The sequence below is a fragment of the Syngnathus acus genome, chromosome 11 (assembly GCF_901709675.1).
Source record: "Syngnathus acus chromosome 11, fSynAcu1.2, whole genome shotgun sequence".
NCBI lineage: Eukaryota > Metazoa > Chordata > Actinopteri > Syngnathiformes > Syngnathidae > Syngnathus > Syngnathus acus.
The window spans coordinates 2,342,666-2,360,907 of record NC_051096.1 but is presented as its reverse complement, the minus strand read 5'-3'; the positions used below and the strand labels follow the sequence as shown (position 1 = coordinate 2,360,907).

Genomic DNA, 18,242 nt, shown 5'->3' with positions numbered 1-18,242 from the left:
GTGGGCTCCGACGAGCTCTCCAACTGCTTTAAAAAGTAGTCAGCTGACACAACTTTGGTCAGCTTTCAAAGCCCTCTTGCTTCGTCTGCGCCCAATGCGCATGCGCGCTCCCCAACTCTTTAAATACCCCCAAGTCATCTGTGGGCATAACAAAACATTCCGCTGTCCGCCCATTCGACACGGCCTGGCGGGTGGAGGTTGAGGGCGGCCATTTCGATAGCAAATTCAATATGAAAATTATGTTTTCTTTTCTGAATAAGTCCCACTCTGACCCGGAGTCGTAAAAGGGTGAAAACTCGGAGACACAGAGCGGGGGGGAGACGGACAGGGAGAAAAACAAAGATGGCTGTGTGAGCTCAAGAGACGAACCACCAACAACAACAAGCGTCTGCGGACCGGGAAAGACATCTCGGGCAGTCGGAGCGGACACAGCGGACTTGACAGCCGAACCGAGTCGAGCTGTCGGGAGGGCGAAAGCCCCCCTCCCCCTCCTTAAAAACAGCTGACTTGTTTTTTGTTCTGGCTGCCAACGGAGTGCCGTGTTCAGGGCTCGGTGTCAACTAGCTAGCCGCACCGTAAGTCCTTCCCCTCGGGTGACATTTTGTCTGCACCTCGGTTTTGACTTCCAGAAAACCTTGAAAATTAGCCCTTAAAATAACGCGTGAGCTAGCATTCCTCCGGTAGCCATAGCACGGGTGTTAGCCGACTAGCGAGCTAGCTGTCAGTTAGCTTCGAAGTTAGCCCCCACCCCTTCAAGATAGAATCAAGTGAATTTGTGGTGGGGGGGTACATAGGAAGTTTTGGACAGATTCGGATGTCCGCCATGGAAGACGATGACATGATGTCTGCGCCCGGTGGCTCCTCCGCGGTCCCGGTGGCGGGGGCGGCCGAAGCGGCTGTGGCAGGGGCCGGGCTTGTCGGGCAGGAGGACGTCGTGATGCGGCCCGAGACGGACTCGGACGAGCCCCCCAAGAAGAAGACCAAAGTGCCCGAGGCGGAGTCCGGCAAGTTGGAGGAGAGACTGTACTCTGTGCTCTGCTGCACCGTGTGCCTAGACTTGCCCAAGGCGTCTGTGTATCAGGTAAATGTGTCACAAACATGCCCCAACACGTCCCTGCTACACCCTCACCCCCAAAAAAACTCCCCCCTAAAATACAGAAACTAGTGGGGCAACCTGATGCTCCATGGATTTATAAATACAGCCCTGGCCCAAGCAGGCATGTGCTGACACACCCTGCTTGTCAAGCCCACTGCCCAAAAGTCTGACATGATCTTCAAATAACCTTCAACTAAAGTCACTTTCCCAAGGCCAACACCCCTCAAAATAAAAGTAGTCCACTTCCCCCCCCCCTTGCCCTCGAATGCCACAAGCTGTCATATGCTCAATGTCAACCATGTCGTAGCCCTCCACGTGACACTGCTACATACACTGTATTTAATATCATGTGCAAGCACAAGCAGTGCAAAGTTCAATCCACAACCCCCCCACCCATCATGTCCCCCCAATCATTCACAATTGCCCCGAACACAATTTGAAATGACTGTTTTTGTACATAATATGTACATATGCCAAGAATCCTGATTGCTCCTTAAATGAGAAATGAAACATCTGCATGTCCAAATAGATGTCCAAAATCTCGTTGAACTAAAACACAATGAATACATGAATTGTTGGGGGGGGATAAAAGAAAAGGCACATACATCATAGCCAATTATAATTGTAATATATAAAAAGACAAAAATAAGTCATCAGAGAAATATTTGGGGTTAAAACACCTGGAAAAAATATGCATGTCCAAATTTTATGAAAGATCATGATTGAGAGGTTTTTTTTTTTTTGCTTGCTAGTGTCACCACATTTGAAATTGTTTATTTTGCAACGTTTTGTTCGGCATTTCTCCATCCATTATCAGAACTGCTTCATTATTAAAAAATGACATTTCTTCAGAAATTCCATAGCATATATTTCCAAATTTTTACAACCAAACAATTTTTTGAACACGTACACAAATACAAGCTACATTGCCAAATTAAATGCAAACTTTTCCCCATTATTATTTTGAATTCTAAAACTATGATTATGTGGATTCATTGTATTTCTATAGCTGAAAAAAGTGGGAAAATGTGCACAAGAAATTTTTATTAGTCCGCATTTTGTTTGTAACTAAATTCTGATTATCCCATGTTGACCACTAGTGCACCAACGGTCATCTGATGTGCGCGGGCTGCTTCATTCACCTGCTGGCCGACTCTCGCCTCAAGGAGGAGCAGGCCACTTGTCCCAACTGCAGGTAGAGCTGAGCCAAGTCCAACCACTCGGTGGCGCTAGCAAGAGGCGACGCAGATCCCGAGCGTGTTTCCCTTCACCTGTAGGTGTGAGATCAGCAAGAACCTGTGCTGCAGGAACCTGGCGGTAGAGAAGGCGGTTAGCGAGCTGCCCACGGAATGCACATTCTGCCTTAAACAGTTCCCAAGGTCCAGTCTGGAGAGACACCAGAAGGACGAATGCCAGGACAGGTGGGTGAGACAGATGGGGAGAAAAGGGCATCACTAACAGTTACCATGACAACAGCTGCACATCAGTGTTTTTTTATTTTCACTTTATAAACATCTTTCAGTCCTTTGTGTGTTTGTTTTTGTGCCAGGGTGACGATGTGCAAGTACAAGCGAATTGGGTGCCCGTGGCAGGGTCCCTTCCACGAGATGCCGGCTCACGAGGGCGAGTGCTCGCACCCCACCAAGACAGGCACGGAGCTGATGGGCATTCTGGGTGAAATGGACCAGAATCACCGCAGGGACATGCAGCTCTACAACAGCATCTTCGGCCTCCTCTGCTACGAGAAGATCGGATTCACCGGTAAGAGTTTTTTTGCGGCTTCGAGGTTCTTCTTTGCAATGGTTCTCATCTGCCGCGTGCGTGTGTGGGCGCGTGCCAGAGGTGCAGTTCCGGCCGTACCGCACGGACGACTTCATCACGAGACTGTATTATGAGACGCCGCGCTTCACCGTGCTCAACCAGACTTGGGTGTTGAAGGCGCGCGTCAACGACTCGGAGCGCAATCCCAACTTGTCGTGCAAGCGCACGCTCTCCTTCCAGCTCATCCTCAAGAGCAAGGTCAGCGAAAACTTTGCACGTCGCTGCTGCTTATAGAAAGACGTAAAGCGGGCCATCAAATTATGCCGAGGTTGACTTGAAGGGGTCATGCTCGTCTTTATTACAAGAAGGCAACCAAATTTAGTTATAGCTTCAAAATTGTGTTTTTTGTTGTTTTGAATTTTTCAGTTTATTTTAGATTTTTTTTTTTTAAACGTAAAGTTTATAAACATTCTTTCAGGTTTGTAGGTTTCAGGTAAGATACTAATAACGATGTGGGCGACTTCTCGGGTAGGTGAACACGGCGCTGGAGTGCTCGTTCCTGCTGCTGAAAGGCCCGTATGACGACGTGCGCATCAAGCCGGTCATCCATCACTACGCCTTCAGCAACGACGATAGCGAGACGGACTACGTGCTGCTGCCCATCTGCGACTCTGTCGAGTGCAACAAACTGCTGGCCGCCAAAAACATCAACCTGCGCCTCTTCATCTTCCAGGTCCAAAAGTAAAAAAACAAAAAAAAAAAACACAGACAACACACGGACGAAGGCCCGCGACCCCCCCCCCCCCCCCCCACCCCCACCACTACCACCACGAGGAGTGACTCAGAAGATGACGAGGATAAGACGCACTCAACCACTGATACCTCTTAACATACATACACACACACACATGATACACACACCCACTCACCCTACTAATCCACTTACCTCCTTTTAGCACACAAGTGAGAAGACCCCCTTAGGAACCTAGATTGATTTCGGGGTTAGTGGGTCTGAGGTGGTCAGTGTGTAGCAGTTGGACCCCCCCCTGCACACCCAAGAGCCAAAAGTAGCCCACATACACACTACTGTGTGTGTGCAAGTGTTTCCTCAATGTGAAAACGAGCGTTGACTCGAATGAGCTGTGACGTGTGATTGGATTTGTTTGCGAATCCATTTTATTTATATTTCATTTGACTTTTTTTTTTTATACACTTTAAAGAATTCTAGCTACATATTTAACATTTGAATTGCTTTTGAGGCATCGATATTTTATGTGATGATTGATTACATTGAAGTTTTCTCCAGAAAAAGAGAATACATTTTTCCCATCACACCTCGCATCATTGAAATATATTGAACATTAATTTCTTGGTTAAACCTGTAAAAAATATACAAGATCCAAAATCAGTACTGCTAAAAGTAGGGGTAGCATGACATGTTTTTAAAAGTGCGTTTTTAAGGATCAAGAACCAAATGCCTGCAATTAACATATTCAAAACGCCCCCTCACATTTATTTTTACAAAAAGTCAGGTGTCCCATGCCCGTAATTGATTTTGTGCATCTGCTACATTATGAATGAATTGTGTATAACAAAACTTAATTTCTACTTAGCACCTATTTTAGACATACATGTTTTTAAAAATAGATGTTTAAGAAAAGTTTAAAGTTGAAACAGCCTTGTGACATCTTTAAATAGCAAACAAACCTATGAGAGTGTGTGTGTGTGTGTGTGTGTGGGGGGGGGGGTTGTGGGGGTACGCTACTTAAAGGACATTGGACTTGAAGGAGCAGATGTTACGTGAATCAAATCTACTGTCAAGCAGATAGATGTCTCCTCCTCACCTCTGCTGTATTTTTGGGGGTCTTTTCCAAAAGAAAAAAAAAGAAAAAAACAAGAAGCTTCGGTGGACTCGCTCATCTCACTCTGGCTGTACATGTGCCTTTTATTATGATTATGATTAAAGCTCATCAACCTGCCTGCTGGCTTGTGTGAAAGTCATCCAGGACGAAAAAGGAGCGCGAGCGGGCCCGCCGCATGAATAATTGAAGGCATGGCGGCGGCGTTATGAAATCCAAATTTAATTTTCCAGCCCGGTCGGGATGATGGATACGTTTCATTGGCTTAAAATAGGAATTGGCTCCACTTGAAAAATCGTTATTACTGGAGTGAAGGCAAAAGGGCACGCGAGTCACTTGGGCACTTTTGTGGGACCTTTAATTTATGGGGGATTTTTTAAAATGACCAATTCGGTTTCGTGATTGGCCAGATATCAAAATCAGCTCTTTTTATGGCCTATGGCATTAATTTTAACATATATGGGGGGCATGAGAAATCCCCATTCACAGTGCCCATGGCTTAGTTCGTGCACGGGAATATTAAAAATGCTTGTGGTTACTGTAGTTGGGCAGTAGGTGGTGCTGAAGAGTTAGTGAAAAAGATTGGAACATATTGTGTGTATTGTGACTACACTTGCTGCGGCAGCCCTTAAGAGAGGAGCCGTCAAACGGGACTTTGCCATGTGCGTTTATTGAATACACAGAGCATTTTTTGGCATCAATCACATATATATAATTTCATATCAATATAAAACTCATTTTGTGTATAGTATAAATTATGCAGTCAATACAGCAGCTTTGTGTTCAATTCTACATATATATATATATAAATGTCTAGATGTACTTAAGCTTTGGTACAGTGCGTTAAGGTGAGGTGCTTTGTTGGAACATGCGGTGGGATGATTATATGTTTGTGTGTGTCATCAGTGTTGTGTGGTCCAGGCGGGACCACAGTGGGGGTGCGGCGGTGCCACCATACAGCAGTATCCCGCCTCGCCGAGTTTACCGGGTTGATACACAGAGACACCGCCCTGCAGACAAATTACAAAGAGAATTTTTTTTTTTTGTGATTTAAAAAAAATAAATAAAAAATGGGGGCGGAGGGGGGTGTTGCTGTGTACCTGAAGAATGCTACAGTGGTGCGGTGGCACGGCTGTGTACGACTGTTGCTGCGGGACACCCACCACGGGGGCATAACCTGGTGCCAAGACAGGAAAAACATGACAGGATTTTTTTTTGGGTGAACTAGGGATGTCCCCTCCTTCCCCAACGGTGTGGACGAATGTGAGCAGCAGGAAAAGAGACCGGTTCACTGTGAGACCCTCAGGACTTCATCTCTGACAGTGTAACGGCCCCCTCCTCTACTACTCGTGACATGGATTGTGTTTGGAGGTAAGTAGGGCCTTCTTGGAGCTGAGCTATTCTATTCACCTGCGCTGCAGCCAGGTGACGCGGCTTTGACCGGGTGTTGAGCTGAGGTAGGATACTGGCTGTAGTAGAAGGCAGGACCCTGGAACAAACAAAGTGTAGGGTTTGTCCACAAATGTCTTTTTTTTTTCATGAAACCATATTATTAGATTGTACATCTAATATACTTTTAATATAATATACTTATTGTTACCTGCGGTGAGGGCTGGCAGTAGCTGTGGGTGTTGGGAGGTTGATGAGGAGCGGGAGGGGGCGGGGGCGGCGGCGGAGGCGGTGCCGCGAACACAAAGCCTTGGGCGGGAGGGTAAAGGGGCGCGGGCTCGCTCGCCGGTTGACAGCTGACAGCCACGTGGGCAAACTGCTGCGACAGGTCTTCCACCTGCGAGGAACGAGGCAAACGTGAACAGGAAGTTGGCGCCCTAACAGGAAATGGGGCCTCCATACGTACGGCGGGGTATTGCTGCGAGGGGGCCACAGGCAACATCTGCGGGGCTGAGTATGAGACGGACGAGTACACCTGAGACAGACACGTTAATCATAAAAATGTTGGTATAAAAAGTCTACACACCCTAGTTCAAATGCCAGCTTTTTATGATAGAAAAAAATAGACCACTGACCATTAATGTGACCTTGATCCAGGACAACTCAAATGTTTTAAGAGGGCAAGTAAAAAATAAGATAATCTGGCTGCAGACGTGTACGTCCGCTGATTCCAACTCCTGTTAAATGGAAGTCGGCTACCATTTAAAGTGCCTCAGATTAACCCCCAATATAAAGTTCAGATGTTCTAATAAGCTTTTCATTGCTCAAATAGAGTTGTCCATCTTATCTTATAGGTCATATTGGTGGAAAAAGGTTTCAAATGATTTCTCTTGTGTTCAGATTGTATTTTTCTGAAGCGTGGCATTTGAACAGGGGTGTGTAGACTTGTATAACGTCCACAGTATGAGCACTCTTGTTTTTCTTCTATTTGCACGTGCGAGTGTGTGTGTGTTACCTGCTGTGGTGGCTGCTGTGCCGGCGCTCCCTGCATCTGGCTTCTGATTGGCTGTTGAGCACCAGGCGGGTTGTACACCACAGGGCTTCCATCAGGGTTCAGGAAAGGCTGTCCTGAAACAGTGGTGGCCATTTTAGTTTCAAAATGGCTGCTCTTTTCACTAATGTGTGTGTGTACCAACCAGTGTGCGGGTTGACCAGGATGCTTCCCGGTGGGATGCCGTTCTCCAAGATGAAGGCGGGGTGGGCGGGAGGCTCGGCCATAGTGGGGGGCTCGGAGGACACTCTGTAGAGAGAAACGGAACCTGGTGGAGGGAAAAGAAGAATTTATCGTTACACGGGTTCAGCATATTTTGTGCCGCTTGTCCTCATTAGGCAGATAGCGGGTAATTAATGCTGCCCCTTTTGTTGTTGTAGAGGTAGATGAGACAACGGATATCACAAACTAAGGATTTTTGCAAAAACAAAAAAAGTAACGGAACTTTTTGTGGTGAAGGATAGGACCCTAACCCTAACCCTAACCCTAGCCCTAACCCTAACCCTTCATCAACAAATAAAGGTAGCAGCTGGCACCTGTCATGGTTAATTTTCTGCATGCATCACAAATTTTTGTGAGGCAGCTAAAAAAAAAGTATAAGTGAACAACAAGGAAAAGTGTTTCTCTCATTTTCGTGGGTACCAAGACAAGCAGAGGTGTAAAATTGTGCAGCTCGAAGCGAATACGTTTGCTGTTAATTAGTCGCCGGCCGGCAGATGTGATTAGCATGCGGCGTTAGCGACAAGTCGGAGGTGTCTACGGCGTGAAAAACATCTCGCGCTCGCTCGCACCTGCTGTGCCGTGAGGCTCCCAGCCGGAGTTGGCGGCCTGCGGGGGGCGAGGCTTGGGGGCGGCGGCGGCAGTCCACTGGTACGAGGACGAATCCGAGTCGGTGCTGCTCCACGGCCGGGGCTCGTTGCCGTAGCGACAGTCGGTCTCTGTGCTGCTTTGCCGGCTGCTGCCCGTCCAGCTGGAGCCCGAGCTGTCGCGACTGCCCCTGTGGACCACAAGATGGACACGGCGGGGGGGGGGGATGGATGTTGGGAACATTTGCCGATTTTCAGTGGCTCTAAATACACTTTATATGCCAAGTGAGGGAGTAAAGTCATTGTGAAAGAAAAATAGGTTTTTAAAAATAATAGCCTCGTAGCGTGAGTGTGTCCTTAATTGCCGACTGTGCGCTCTCTTCAATTAGTCATCGTCGATTTTGTGTGTGTGTGTGCGAACGCGAGTCACTCGATGCAAATTAAGATGATGAATGTGCTACCTGAAGAGCTGCCTTCTCCTCTGGGTCTCGGCGTATGCGTTGCATTCCTCGGAGGGCCTGCGCACGCACACACACACACGCACACTTATGTTAATGATTCATTGTCGCTTCACCAAGGTGAACGAGGACACGGAGACGAGGCGAGGGAGGTTACCTGCTCTCAACGTGGCCGCCCTCCCGTGTGCAAAGAGGCTGTTTAAAAAAGAAAAAAAAAAAAAGACGTTAACGATTGTTTTCTTGTGATCTTGAGCCAAGTGGAGCGTCTCACCTCCTGGCTGAAGATTCTCTCTCGCACTTTTTGGTACTCTTCCTCTCGCTCCTCCATTGACTTACTTTGCTTGTCACGTAAAGTGTAGCGGCGCGTCTGAGGTGAAAAGAAAGTAGATTTAAAAAATAAATCTTTTGAAATAATCATGAGTGAGAGCTCACCTGCTCGTCTGAGCTGCTGTCACGTTTCAAAATAGTTTTCCAGTGTGGGATCTCTGTGGCTTTGTCCTCCTGAACCTGGTCCAGAAAACGTTGCTCCGGTCTAGAACAACAAAGGCGAGCATTACATGATTGACAAGGGGAGGAAGAGGATGAGGAGGGAGTGTGAATTTACATGCGTGTGCTGCTGGTGCGGTTGATGATGACCGACTTTCCCGTCTGGTCCACGTTGTGCTCCATGCCGAAGAAGGCGGCCACGCGGTGCACCAGCATGCGATGGTACGAAGACATGTGCGGGAACTTCTTGAACGTGCTGCTCGGGGAAGATGAGGGAAGAAGATGAGGGTGGGAAGAGATGCAAAGAAGAGGATGCGCACATTTGCTTACCTGTCTCCCATGATGAAGGTGACCATGTCCTGCTCTAGCTTGAGCATCATCATGCGGTCTCTGGGGTTGCTGTTGAGCGTGTCAACGATGAAACGTTGAAGGTCCACGCCCGTCGAGTCGCGGTACTCCACGCTGCTCTCTGCACGCAAACAGTGCACCCATTTTAGGAAGGAAGGAAGGAAGGAAGGAAGGAGCAGGAGAGAGAATTGGAATGAAAGCCATCGCTAAAGGAAAGAAGGAAGATGAGGAAGGACTGACGCCAAGAAGAGAAAGAAAGAGGGACTCGAGAATGTTTACAAAGATGCCAAGGCTCGCTCGCTTCAAGCTGTTTGTTGGCACGTTCAACAAAGTTTGCTGTTTTTTTTTACTTTGCCAATGCGCAGAACTTTGAAGTGGCTGCTAGCTTAATGCTAACACGTACGGAAAACGGCATAGCTAACGAAACAAGCACGAATATTGCGCAAGACGACATCGTCATCATTCCCGAACGCACTCACCTTTGTCAGGTGAGCTGCTCTTCTCCACTTCCTCCTCCGGACAGGAAGCGCTCTCGGACGTCGGCGCCTGCCGGCCAAGTAGAAAGTGCCGATGAAGAAGCGAGCAAAGTGAAGACGATGTGGACGAGGGCGTTACCTGAAGGTGTTCTTCCTTGTCGTCACACACAGCCATGCTGCGCACAAGCTTGCCTTTGGCCTGCGTGCGGTGGGAAAGGCGGGACAAATGAACAAAGGCTCCGTGTTGCCACGTTTTGACGAATGGCGGGCGGGATCGTTTTCGCTTACCTTGACTTTTTTCTGCACTGCCGTCTGGTGACAAAGGCTCTGCAAGGGACAACATTAGTCATTGCGAGCGTGCACGTGTACATTATTAATGTGCCTCCTCTTTCGCACTGCTTAAGAAAAGCGCCATTTTCCTGCTTTTCGTATTAAAAGAAAACCATAGAGTGGATGGAGGGAGGGAGGCTGGGAGGGAGGGAGAGAGGGGGGTTGACTTCACTCTAGCAAACTCCCGCTCCCTTGTTCTGGCTCTTTCCTACATCTGTCCGACTGCGGGAAACGATGGCATCCCAGACAAAATTTTGCTGTCTGTAAGCGTACCTGCTTGCTGTCCTTGTCAATCTCCTGGGTGGGCACGCTGCTGCAAGGGAGGGGGGATGCGGGGGGGCTACCGATGTCGCGGGCGGGGTCCGCCTCCACTGCTGTGTCCATTGTACGTCTGCAAAGCGGGGCCAGACATTTACACTCATGTGTGTGTGTGTGCGCGTGTGTGTGTGGGGGGGGGGTCTTTGTGCATGTGAGCGTGCCCGTGTGAGTGTGCCCACCTATGCTCAGTGAAGAGGCTCGCAGGTGAATGATGAGGTCATATATCCCATGATCCCACGGGGTGGCCGCCAGAAACGCAATTATCCTTCTCTTCCTCTTTTGCTTGCTTTAGCGAAGGAGAGGAGGGCAAAAAAAAAGAAATTGGAAAAAAAAAAGGGCTGTGGAAGAGGGGGGGAAATTTTTATTGGTTACACGCACACACACACACAAACACACACACAGTCATATCCAACAGCTGCTGCAGCATAAAGGCATCGCTTCTGGCAATGACATCAAGTCAGCAAGCTTAAGACTGCGTGTGTGTGTGTGTGTGTGTGCATGCGTGTGTGTGTGTGTGTGTGTGTGAGATCCTCCATCCTAGTTTCCAAAGGCCCTTCTGGCCTGATAGCTAATTGCTACTCAAAGCCTATTACAGTAAGTGTAAGCGTGCGTGCGTGTTTGTGTGTGTCTACGGGCCCTCCTCTCACATACGGCATTTATGTGTTTACATATAATGTGTGTGCGTGTTCAAACGCGTCCTGGCGCTTTTCTTAGAAGCAGCAGCTGCACGTCGCATCATCCGATCTGCGCAAGATATTCCCGGAATACCGGAGCGGCGGGAACGTAGGCCAGGGCCAAAACTCTCACACACACACACACACACACACACACGTACACGTGCAAAAGGAAATGGCTTCCGCCCGTCGCATTCCGCTAGAACGCGATGCCCGGGGGGAACGTTTTATCCTGGCAACTCCTGAGACGACAGAATAATGAGCTCCGAGGATAGCAGGTCCCAAAACGGGCTGGCGGGAGATTAAAAAGGAGCAAGAGACAGCGCTCTGGCACATGGAGCCAAACGTCTGATTGGTCGCCAGTCTATGTTGGGGCCAATTTACACCCTAAAGTGGACTTGACTGGTCTCTAGTCAATTTCAGGGCAGATGTAGACAAACGATGGACCGGTCGCCAGTCCGAGTTTTGAATCAGATGTGCTAACCGTTAGCCTAGCGCGCGGCCATTCTGTTTCCTAAATTTACAATAGCCCTGAGGGGCCTCTACAAAATGGGAGCCATTCTGTTTCCTAAATTTACAATGACCCTCAGGGGCCTCTATAAAATGGCCCCCGACCACAAAATGGCTTACTTTATTCGCGTAACTTTCTAGGAACGCGTAGAAAGCTGAAGAAAAAGACATCTTAGGGACGTGGACGCCAAACAAAAAAAGGAAGGCAATTTGAAGTCGACTGCCAGTGGGGGAGAAGAGGGGTAGGATGGCGGAGGAGGTGTGACACCATCATTAGCACGTGATGGATGGCTGGCGGGCGGGCGGCGAGGAGCGTGCGGCGACATCATCGTCGTCATCATCATCCATCTGCCGCCTCGCTGCCGTCCAGGCCCGACTTAAAGGCAAGCTGGCACTGGCGCGTTTAACGCCGCTTGGCTCCATTTGTAGCGTGCCAGGTGCCTGGCAAGAATCGTCAATAACGCCGTGGCCAGAATTCAATCGATCGACATTGCCGAGGTGCATGAGAGCAAGTGCGCCGCAAGATTATTTCCACACCTTGGCTTGATTTTTGTTGTGCAGGCCAGCCTGTTTGTTTGGCTGGATTTCTTCAAGCTATTGCGTTGATTTCTATTGTGCAAAATGGTTTTTCTTAAGATGAAATGTGAGGAAAGACAAATACATCCAATTCATTCTCAATAGGACCGTAAAATGCGTGCATGCATGTGACCGAATCCTTTGTGGATTTGGGATTTTTAAATATGCATTTATTCTAGTTCTATAGTGTTCTACTGTGCAAGGAACGTTTTATAATTCACGTTGACCAATTTTTTCATATAGCGGAAAGGTCGAGTTGGCATCAGTCGCCAATCACAAACACTAGCAAATGGTGAATTTTACTGAGAAGTTCAAGTAATTGAAATGTAGGTTACATTGTTCTTCTGTGGCTGCACCTGTGCAGCCACAGCACCATTTGTGGCTGCGACAGCTGCGTCAAAGCCCCCCAAAAAGTGAGGTGAGGTGCGAAAAAACCCTGCCCGCATGTTGTCGTCGGTTTTTTAAGACATCTTCACTGCAGTGGAGTCCCGCGAGCAAGCCGCATGTGGTGTGAAAGTTGCAAAACAGGTGTCACACAGGCTTGCGGAAGATGGAAAAGAATAAGAAGAAGCTAGCTCCACGCTGTCCGCTCGCTATGTCGCATTACTCTTGACCCAGGACGCGCTTGACGACGGCGGGGCTATTTTTACCCGGAGGCGAGCGGGGGGGCCGAGGGTGGTACCGCGGCTGCTGGACCCGCTGCTGCCGGGCTTCAGCCGGCTGTCATGCTAACTCCAAAGTCAATGAAACGACTCATCAAGCAATTAGTTAAAAAAAGAAAAGAAAAAGGGGTATACGATGTGATATTTGGCGTATTGTCATGGATGAAAATAATAAAAAACGATCAGTTAACGCGCACGTGCCACCCGGTTAAACGAGACTTAAATCGACACACACACACACAAAAAACGCAAATGTGATGTCTTAAATCGATCGCGATCGCGAGTGATTTCGAAACGACAATGTGTTGTTGTGTTTGTGGCGTCTCGAGGGGCGGAGGGTCTTACCAGGAGGTGGCGGCGAGATGGAGCCGGAGTGGAGCTGCTCCTCTCTGCGGAGCTGTGGGAGGCTGTCGAGTGAAGCGCGGCGCTGCTCCTCCTCTGCTTTTGCTCCACTCTCGCGTGGGGGGGGGAGGGGGGTGGGGGGTCAATGAAGGCGGGAGGGGGTTCCAGCTCAGAGCATTAACCCCCCCCCCCCCCCAACCATCTCGACTCACCTGGCCCCTTTACCGTCAGTACGCGTCAAGTAGTTCGACAAATGCTGAGAGATGCTGTGACCAAAGAAAGACACAAAGCTACAGCTACAATCCATTCGAGCAATCCATCCATCTTGCAGCTACCGTTTGACATTTTACAAAGTCGCAAGTTTGACTGAGTAGTCGTCACTCAGCATTTAAACACATTAAAAAAATATATATCAGGAGTACTAATGAAGTTGTATAAGCGTGCTTGGTTAGTTGCATGCCTGTCACTCAGCAAGAACACACTAAGTAGAGGGGTATCGGTCCTGAAGATGGATTTGAATGATCATTTCTCAGCAGCCGCACAAAATGAAAGCAAATACAGTAATCCCTCTATTATCGCAGATAACTGTTTCCAAAAACCACCTGTGATAAGTGAAATCCGCGAAGTACGGTCACCAACAAGAAGTACTGGGCAGGCTAACGAGTTAGTGGAAAGATGCTAATTTGCAATCGTGCTAACACGCGAAAACGGACTTCTAAAGGAATGTAAACGAACATTTGGAGCAGTACTACATTGTCCTAAAAGTTAGACACGTTTCTTCAATTTAGATGTTTTATTTTGACTTTTAAATTGTTTTTTAATTTGGAAAAAAAAATCCACGATGTGGTGAAGCCACAATAAACGAAACGCGAAGTAACGAGGGATCACTGTATAGGATAATTTGGTACATGTAGCAAGAGCAGCAATGATGTCACCAATTTTTGTAATCTACATCAAGAATTCAATTTGAACGCTTGACTTTTCGTACACTTTTCGATAAATGGTTGTGAATGCACTCAAGAGACGAGATCAAAGACGAGCCAGATTATTTTGAGAGCGGAATGTACACACACAAAACAGCTGTTGCAGGCATGCGGGTACGCAGGAGACTCTGAGACTGATCGCCGATGCCAACGCTCGCCGGTGTGCTCAAGTTACATAAACAAGCGTCATTATTACGTTTGCCAGCCAACAGCTGAGTGAGGATTTGTGCATTAGGGAGCGTGTGTCACTTTGTTTTATGTCACTTCCCTCTTTCGGACTCTCACTAATCCAACCAGGAAGCGGGGCCCCGCTTCCCGTCAATGGCGATGCTAATCAAGCGAATGGATTAGTTAGCATAACTCACATACATCTTTGAGGAAATTGTTACAGAAATGCTTGATTTTGTGAGCAAGGCTAGGCTAGTTAAGCCAAGCTAATTAGCTTGACATGGTGTCAGCTAATGCAAAGCTAATTCGCTTGCGACATAATGCTACATGCGCTACTTTTTCGACACGATTGAGCGAGTTTTCTATTTGTAGCAACTAGCAAGCTAAGCAAATTGGCAGATGTGATAATTTCTACTTTTCGTACGAGGCCATGCCAGTTGTCCATTTATGAAATGCTAAGTGTTTATTTAATTGTTGGCTATATGAATGGAGTACATGCATCGGTGTGGTGTGTGCGCACACGTAACGAGCTAACATCATAAATAGTCATCATTCATCGTGTACGTGAAAGAGATGGAATGACGCCTCAACAAGTGAGGCTAATAAATATTCATGAGCGACGGTTGGGGGGGGGGGTCATGAATATTCATGAGGGGCCCACTTATGAATATTTCAAGTATGATGGAAATGAGGAGCGAGCGAGTAGACAAGAGGCAGACAAACACAAGCCCGCCTTCCTCCACATCAATTCTAATGAGCATGACGTCATCGCAGGACATTATGACTGTGACACCACTTTGGAAAAAAAAAAAAAGTTAAACTGGGCTTATAGGCGACACATTTGACAAATACTGAAAGTATGAGCGGCTGACCCACGTGCAACATGGCTGCATGGGCGTCCTCAACTTTTTTTTTTTTTAACCTTCCCTGACTCACCGAGAGAAGCAGGACGGGGGAGGAGAAAGGCACCGCATGCACCTGCATGCTCGGCAGAGCACGAGACCGCGTGGGCTTGCGCTCACTTGATGCCGAGCGGCCGCAGGATGTTGAGTTTATGAAGATCATTTCAAGATAAATGTGTCAACAAAGAGAAAGATACAATGTCAACAATACATACTGTACTCTCACAATCATTATCCAATAACTGACGGAAAGACTTGCAATTATATTTTAACTTTGATTGAGGATGGGGGGAAAGAGAGCCCTCCATCTTCATCTATGGCGCCTTTTTTTCATTAACGTGGAATCGATGACTTCACCTTTAACGTTCAATACTTCCTGCTCCTCCGTGATTGGCTCTCGCTCGTTTTTTCTCTTTTGTTCTCGTTTTGTTCTTCCTGCTCTCCTCTTGTGTGGTTTCTTCTTTTCTTCCTTCTTCTCCGCCACGGGCATCACATGACGGCCTGAAGCTGAGCGGCGCGCGGGCGCGGCTATTTATATTTGTTGCTAATGAGGCGAGATCTCCGTGGCTGCCATAGCAACCGTCTCCGTGGAGACCGTGCTCTTGGATACCACATCTCTCGTCCCGCTTTAAACGTTCTCCCCTCGCCAACACCGGACTAATTAACTCGTAGTTATTGGCGCGCGCCCCTCGTCCTGCACAACATTTGCAACAAATCAAACGCGCCAGATTGTTCGACAATTTGGAATTGCAACAAACTTTGGCGAGAGAAAAAACCCGATTTAAAAGTCAAGAAATGTAATGTTTTTGTTTGTGTTTGTTTTAGGTGCGTTGCTGTCAGCGAAGCTCCAAGTGCACGCACGGGCACCCCTCCCTCCTCCCCCCTCCCTTGCCGATTGTGGATAAGGATGATGGGCGCACCTCCACGAACATCTTGGTGGCGAGGGAAAGTCAGCTGCATGGGAACTTGACGTACGTCATCGCTGCCACCTGCTCGGGTGTGACACACCTGCTCGGGTGTGACACACATGCACACACTCAACACACATTCTCCAACACAAATAGACAAACAGTTACACACTTTTTAAACTTTCTCGCTGTCTCTGCACTCACACGCTCTGTCCCCGCCCACCTTTGCCAAAGACAGCATTTATGAAGACTTGTCTAAGTTGAACCCCCCCCCCCCCCCCCCCCCCCCCTTCACCAGCCCCATCTCGTCATGCGTGAGTCATCAGAGGGTGAGAGGTCTGAGGCAAACAAGCTGCCACAGTTGGACACGCCATAACAATGCGGCACCTATCTGTGTGCACGCGCATGTGTGTGCTTGTATGCGCGTCCGCGCGTGTACCTGCGCTCACAGCTGCTGTCACCCACAAGGGAACATTTCTGCTAAAGTCTCAAGGGGAATATAAAGATGCCACCACGCGTGTGCGCATACGCAAAAAGTTGCCAAATAAATTGATCGGTCGTCTCAATTCGGGAAGGAAGTGCCTCAGAACCACAAATACAGTTTGGAGTCTAAATAAAAAAACTACGTTTTATCCCAATACAAATCATGGTTGAAAACAAATATGGAAGCCACCTGAGAATGCACATTGGTGACAGAATTGCACTTAAGACAGCAAAGCCCAGATAAAAAAGAGAAACAACAAAGAGGCCTCTTAAAATTAGTCGTCAGCAACAACATCATTTCTGGAGGGCGGGTGCGCCTGCGCGGTTCCACAATTGGGAGTCACTTAACACTCAGTAACAAAAAGGGAAACACAAAAAGAGAGTGTACAAAAGGTTGATTTTTCCACGATGTTGTGTAAGCGCTCGTTTCATCTTCCCACTCCTTCCTCTCGCCCCCCCCCCCCCCCCCCCCATCTCCCACACAGGTTATATCCAATGAACGGTGCCATGCAGGCATCTCGGCGTGAAAGAATATTGCCATCTATTTTTTCTTTTTCATAATCTCTTTCCTCCCTCGACACCCACACACACTTTGGAGTGGGGAAGGGGAGGGGGCGGTGCGCGCAAGAAAATGAAAAAGGGCGAGGTGCTAAGGTGGTGGGAGGAAATGCGCGCGCTCATGAGAGCCAGTCGCTAGTTGTTATAGTAACTATGATTCTGTACCTGTCAATCATGGCTATTTCGGGTGCACAGTTCCTATGGGGGTGCGCGTGCATGGCGCGCGGAGCTGCTTCGACAAGAAGAAAATTATAACGCGCTCAAATTAACACCCTTCGTGACGCGGACCACTTTTCTCACATTGCCTTGTGAAAGACGGCGCGATATTGCGATTCCGGGAGAGAGAAGAAAACTGCACATGCGAATGCTGAGATGATAATGACGCATCGAAAAAAAAAATTAAAAAACAAGTACAATGCAAAAAACAAATCAGACAGAAATTTCCTAAAAAGCAAGTTTGAAAAAACAACAAAAAGAGAGTTACAAAAAGGTAACCTATAAAAACAACAACATTCAAATAAAAACGATAATTCCTGACCAGACAAACAGTCCGTGTCTCTTTTGGCAACGTTTAGAAAACGACTCATTATATTTTTAAGATGGAATTTATTCGTTGACTAGAACGCGATAAGAAATTTGAGTTTGATTTTAAGTCAATATTTCAACGAAAATTCAATTTAGTTCGAGACAGACTTGAAAAAACACCTAATCTATTTGTTTTGAATTCCCAGAAGTTGTCAGCGACAGCATTTCACAGACTCACCAGGAGATGGCGACAGAGTAGGGCCTGAAGACGACGGAATGTTCTGCAATGACACTCATTATGAGAGTCGGATCTTTATGGAATGTGATTGACTCAATTTTGTGGCGTGAAATTGAAGACACCAAAAGCAGTTATCATGACAAGTCACATGATTTTTTCCTTCTCCTGATTGTTGAAGGGCGCCTTTGCGCACGAGCGCTATCTGGTGACCTGTCACGACGACTGCATGATTTGGTTTCGCGCGGAAGCAGTTGCTGCAATTTCACGCCACAAAAACGAAGTGAGAGATTCGACAACCTTGCAGAACACAGCATGATGTTCTGGCGCCACGCTGT

The 18,242-nt window shown here is 47.7% G+C and overlaps 3 protein-coding genes across 5 annotated transcripts in view; 2 read left to right on the top strand and 1 right to left on the bottom strand.

Moving 5' to 3' along the window:
* The window catches only part of LOC119130207 (fibrinogen C domain-containing protein 1-like), a 559,732-nt gene that overhangs the window by 256,524 nt on the left and 284,966 nt on the right, over window positions 1-18,242 (top strand). The gene's annotated exons all lie outside the window — the stretch shown is intronic.
* Window positions 128-4,836, top strand: cyhr1 (cysteine/histidine-rich 1). Its single transcript, XM_037264124.1, has 6 exons — window positions 128-1,081; window positions 2,197-2,291; window positions 2,374-2,517; window positions 2,646-2,857; window positions 2,937-3,115; window positions 3,390-4,836. Exons 1-6 carry the CDS (start codon window positions 815-817, stop codon window positions 3,600-3,602), a joined length of 1,110 nt encoding a protein of 369 aa, XP_037120019.1. The 5' UTR covers window positions 128-814; the 3' UTR covers window positions 3,603-4,836.
* arpp21 (cAMP-regulated phosphoprotein, 21) lies at window positions 5,366-13,265 on the bottom strand. Of its 3 annotated transcripts, none has more exons than XM_037263924.1 (20): window positions 13,146-13,265; window positions 10,558-10,664; window positions 10,334-10,451; window positions 10,019-10,057; window positions 9,870-9,929; window positions 9,734-9,800; window positions 9,237-9,375; window positions 9,025-9,162; window positions 8,853-8,952; window positions 8,692-8,787; window positions 8,578-8,615; window positions 8,424-8,480; window positions 7,948-8,153; window positions 7,302-7,424; window positions 7,121-7,233; window positions 6,572-6,640; window positions 6,317-6,502; window positions 6,127-6,205; window positions 5,817-5,893; window positions 5,366-5,726 (listed from the first exon to the last, which is right to left on the bottom strand). In XM_037263924.1, the coding sequence occupies exons 3-20, from the start codon at window positions 10,442-10,444 to the stop codon at window positions 5,619-5,621; spliced, it is 1,806 nt and encodes a 601-aa protein (XP_037119819.1). In that variant the 5' UTR covers window positions 10,445-10,451; window positions 10,558-10,664; window positions 13,146-13,265; the 3' UTR covers window positions 5,366-5,618. The 3 variants fall into 3 exon arrangements, with proteins under 3 accessions (XP_037119819.1, XP_037119820.1, XP_037119821.1); XM_037263925.1 differs by having other exon boundaries at window positions 10,558-10,716; window positions 13,146-13,245; XM_037263926.1 differs by lacking the exon at window positions 10,558-10,664 and having other exon boundaries at window positions 13,146-13,226.

What these genes read in the sequence shown, in the direction of transcription:
- cyhr1 (XM_037264124.1), top strand. Translation starts at nt 815, where the DNA reads ATGTCCGCCATGGAAGACGATGACATGATGTCTGCGCCCGGTGGCTCC. An exon ending in GCCACTTGTCCCAACTGCAG is followed by an intron (nt 2,292 to 2,373) that starts GTAGAGCTGAGC and finishes CTTCACCTGTAG; the next exon opens with GTGTGAGATCAGCAAGAACC. An exon ending in CGAGAAGATCGGATTCACCG is followed by an intron (nt 2,858 to 2,936) that starts GTAAGAGTTTTT and finishes GGCGCGTGCCAG; the next exon opens with AGGTGCAGTTCCGGCCGTAC.
- arpp21 (XM_037263924.1), bottom strand. Translation starts at nt 10,444, where the DNA reads ATGGACACAGCAGTGGAGGCGGACCCCGCCCGCGACATCGGTAGCCCC. An exon ending in ACCTTCATCATGGGAGACAG is followed by an intron (nt 9,163 to 9,236) that starts GTAAGCAAATGT and finishes TTCCCCGAGCAG; the next exon opens with CACGTTCAAGAAGTTCCCGC. An exon ending in GGAGCCTCACGGCACAGCAG is followed by an intron (nt 7,425 to 7,947) that starts GTGCGAGCGAGC and finishes TCCCTCCACCAG; the next exon opens with GTTCCGTTTCTCTCTACAGA.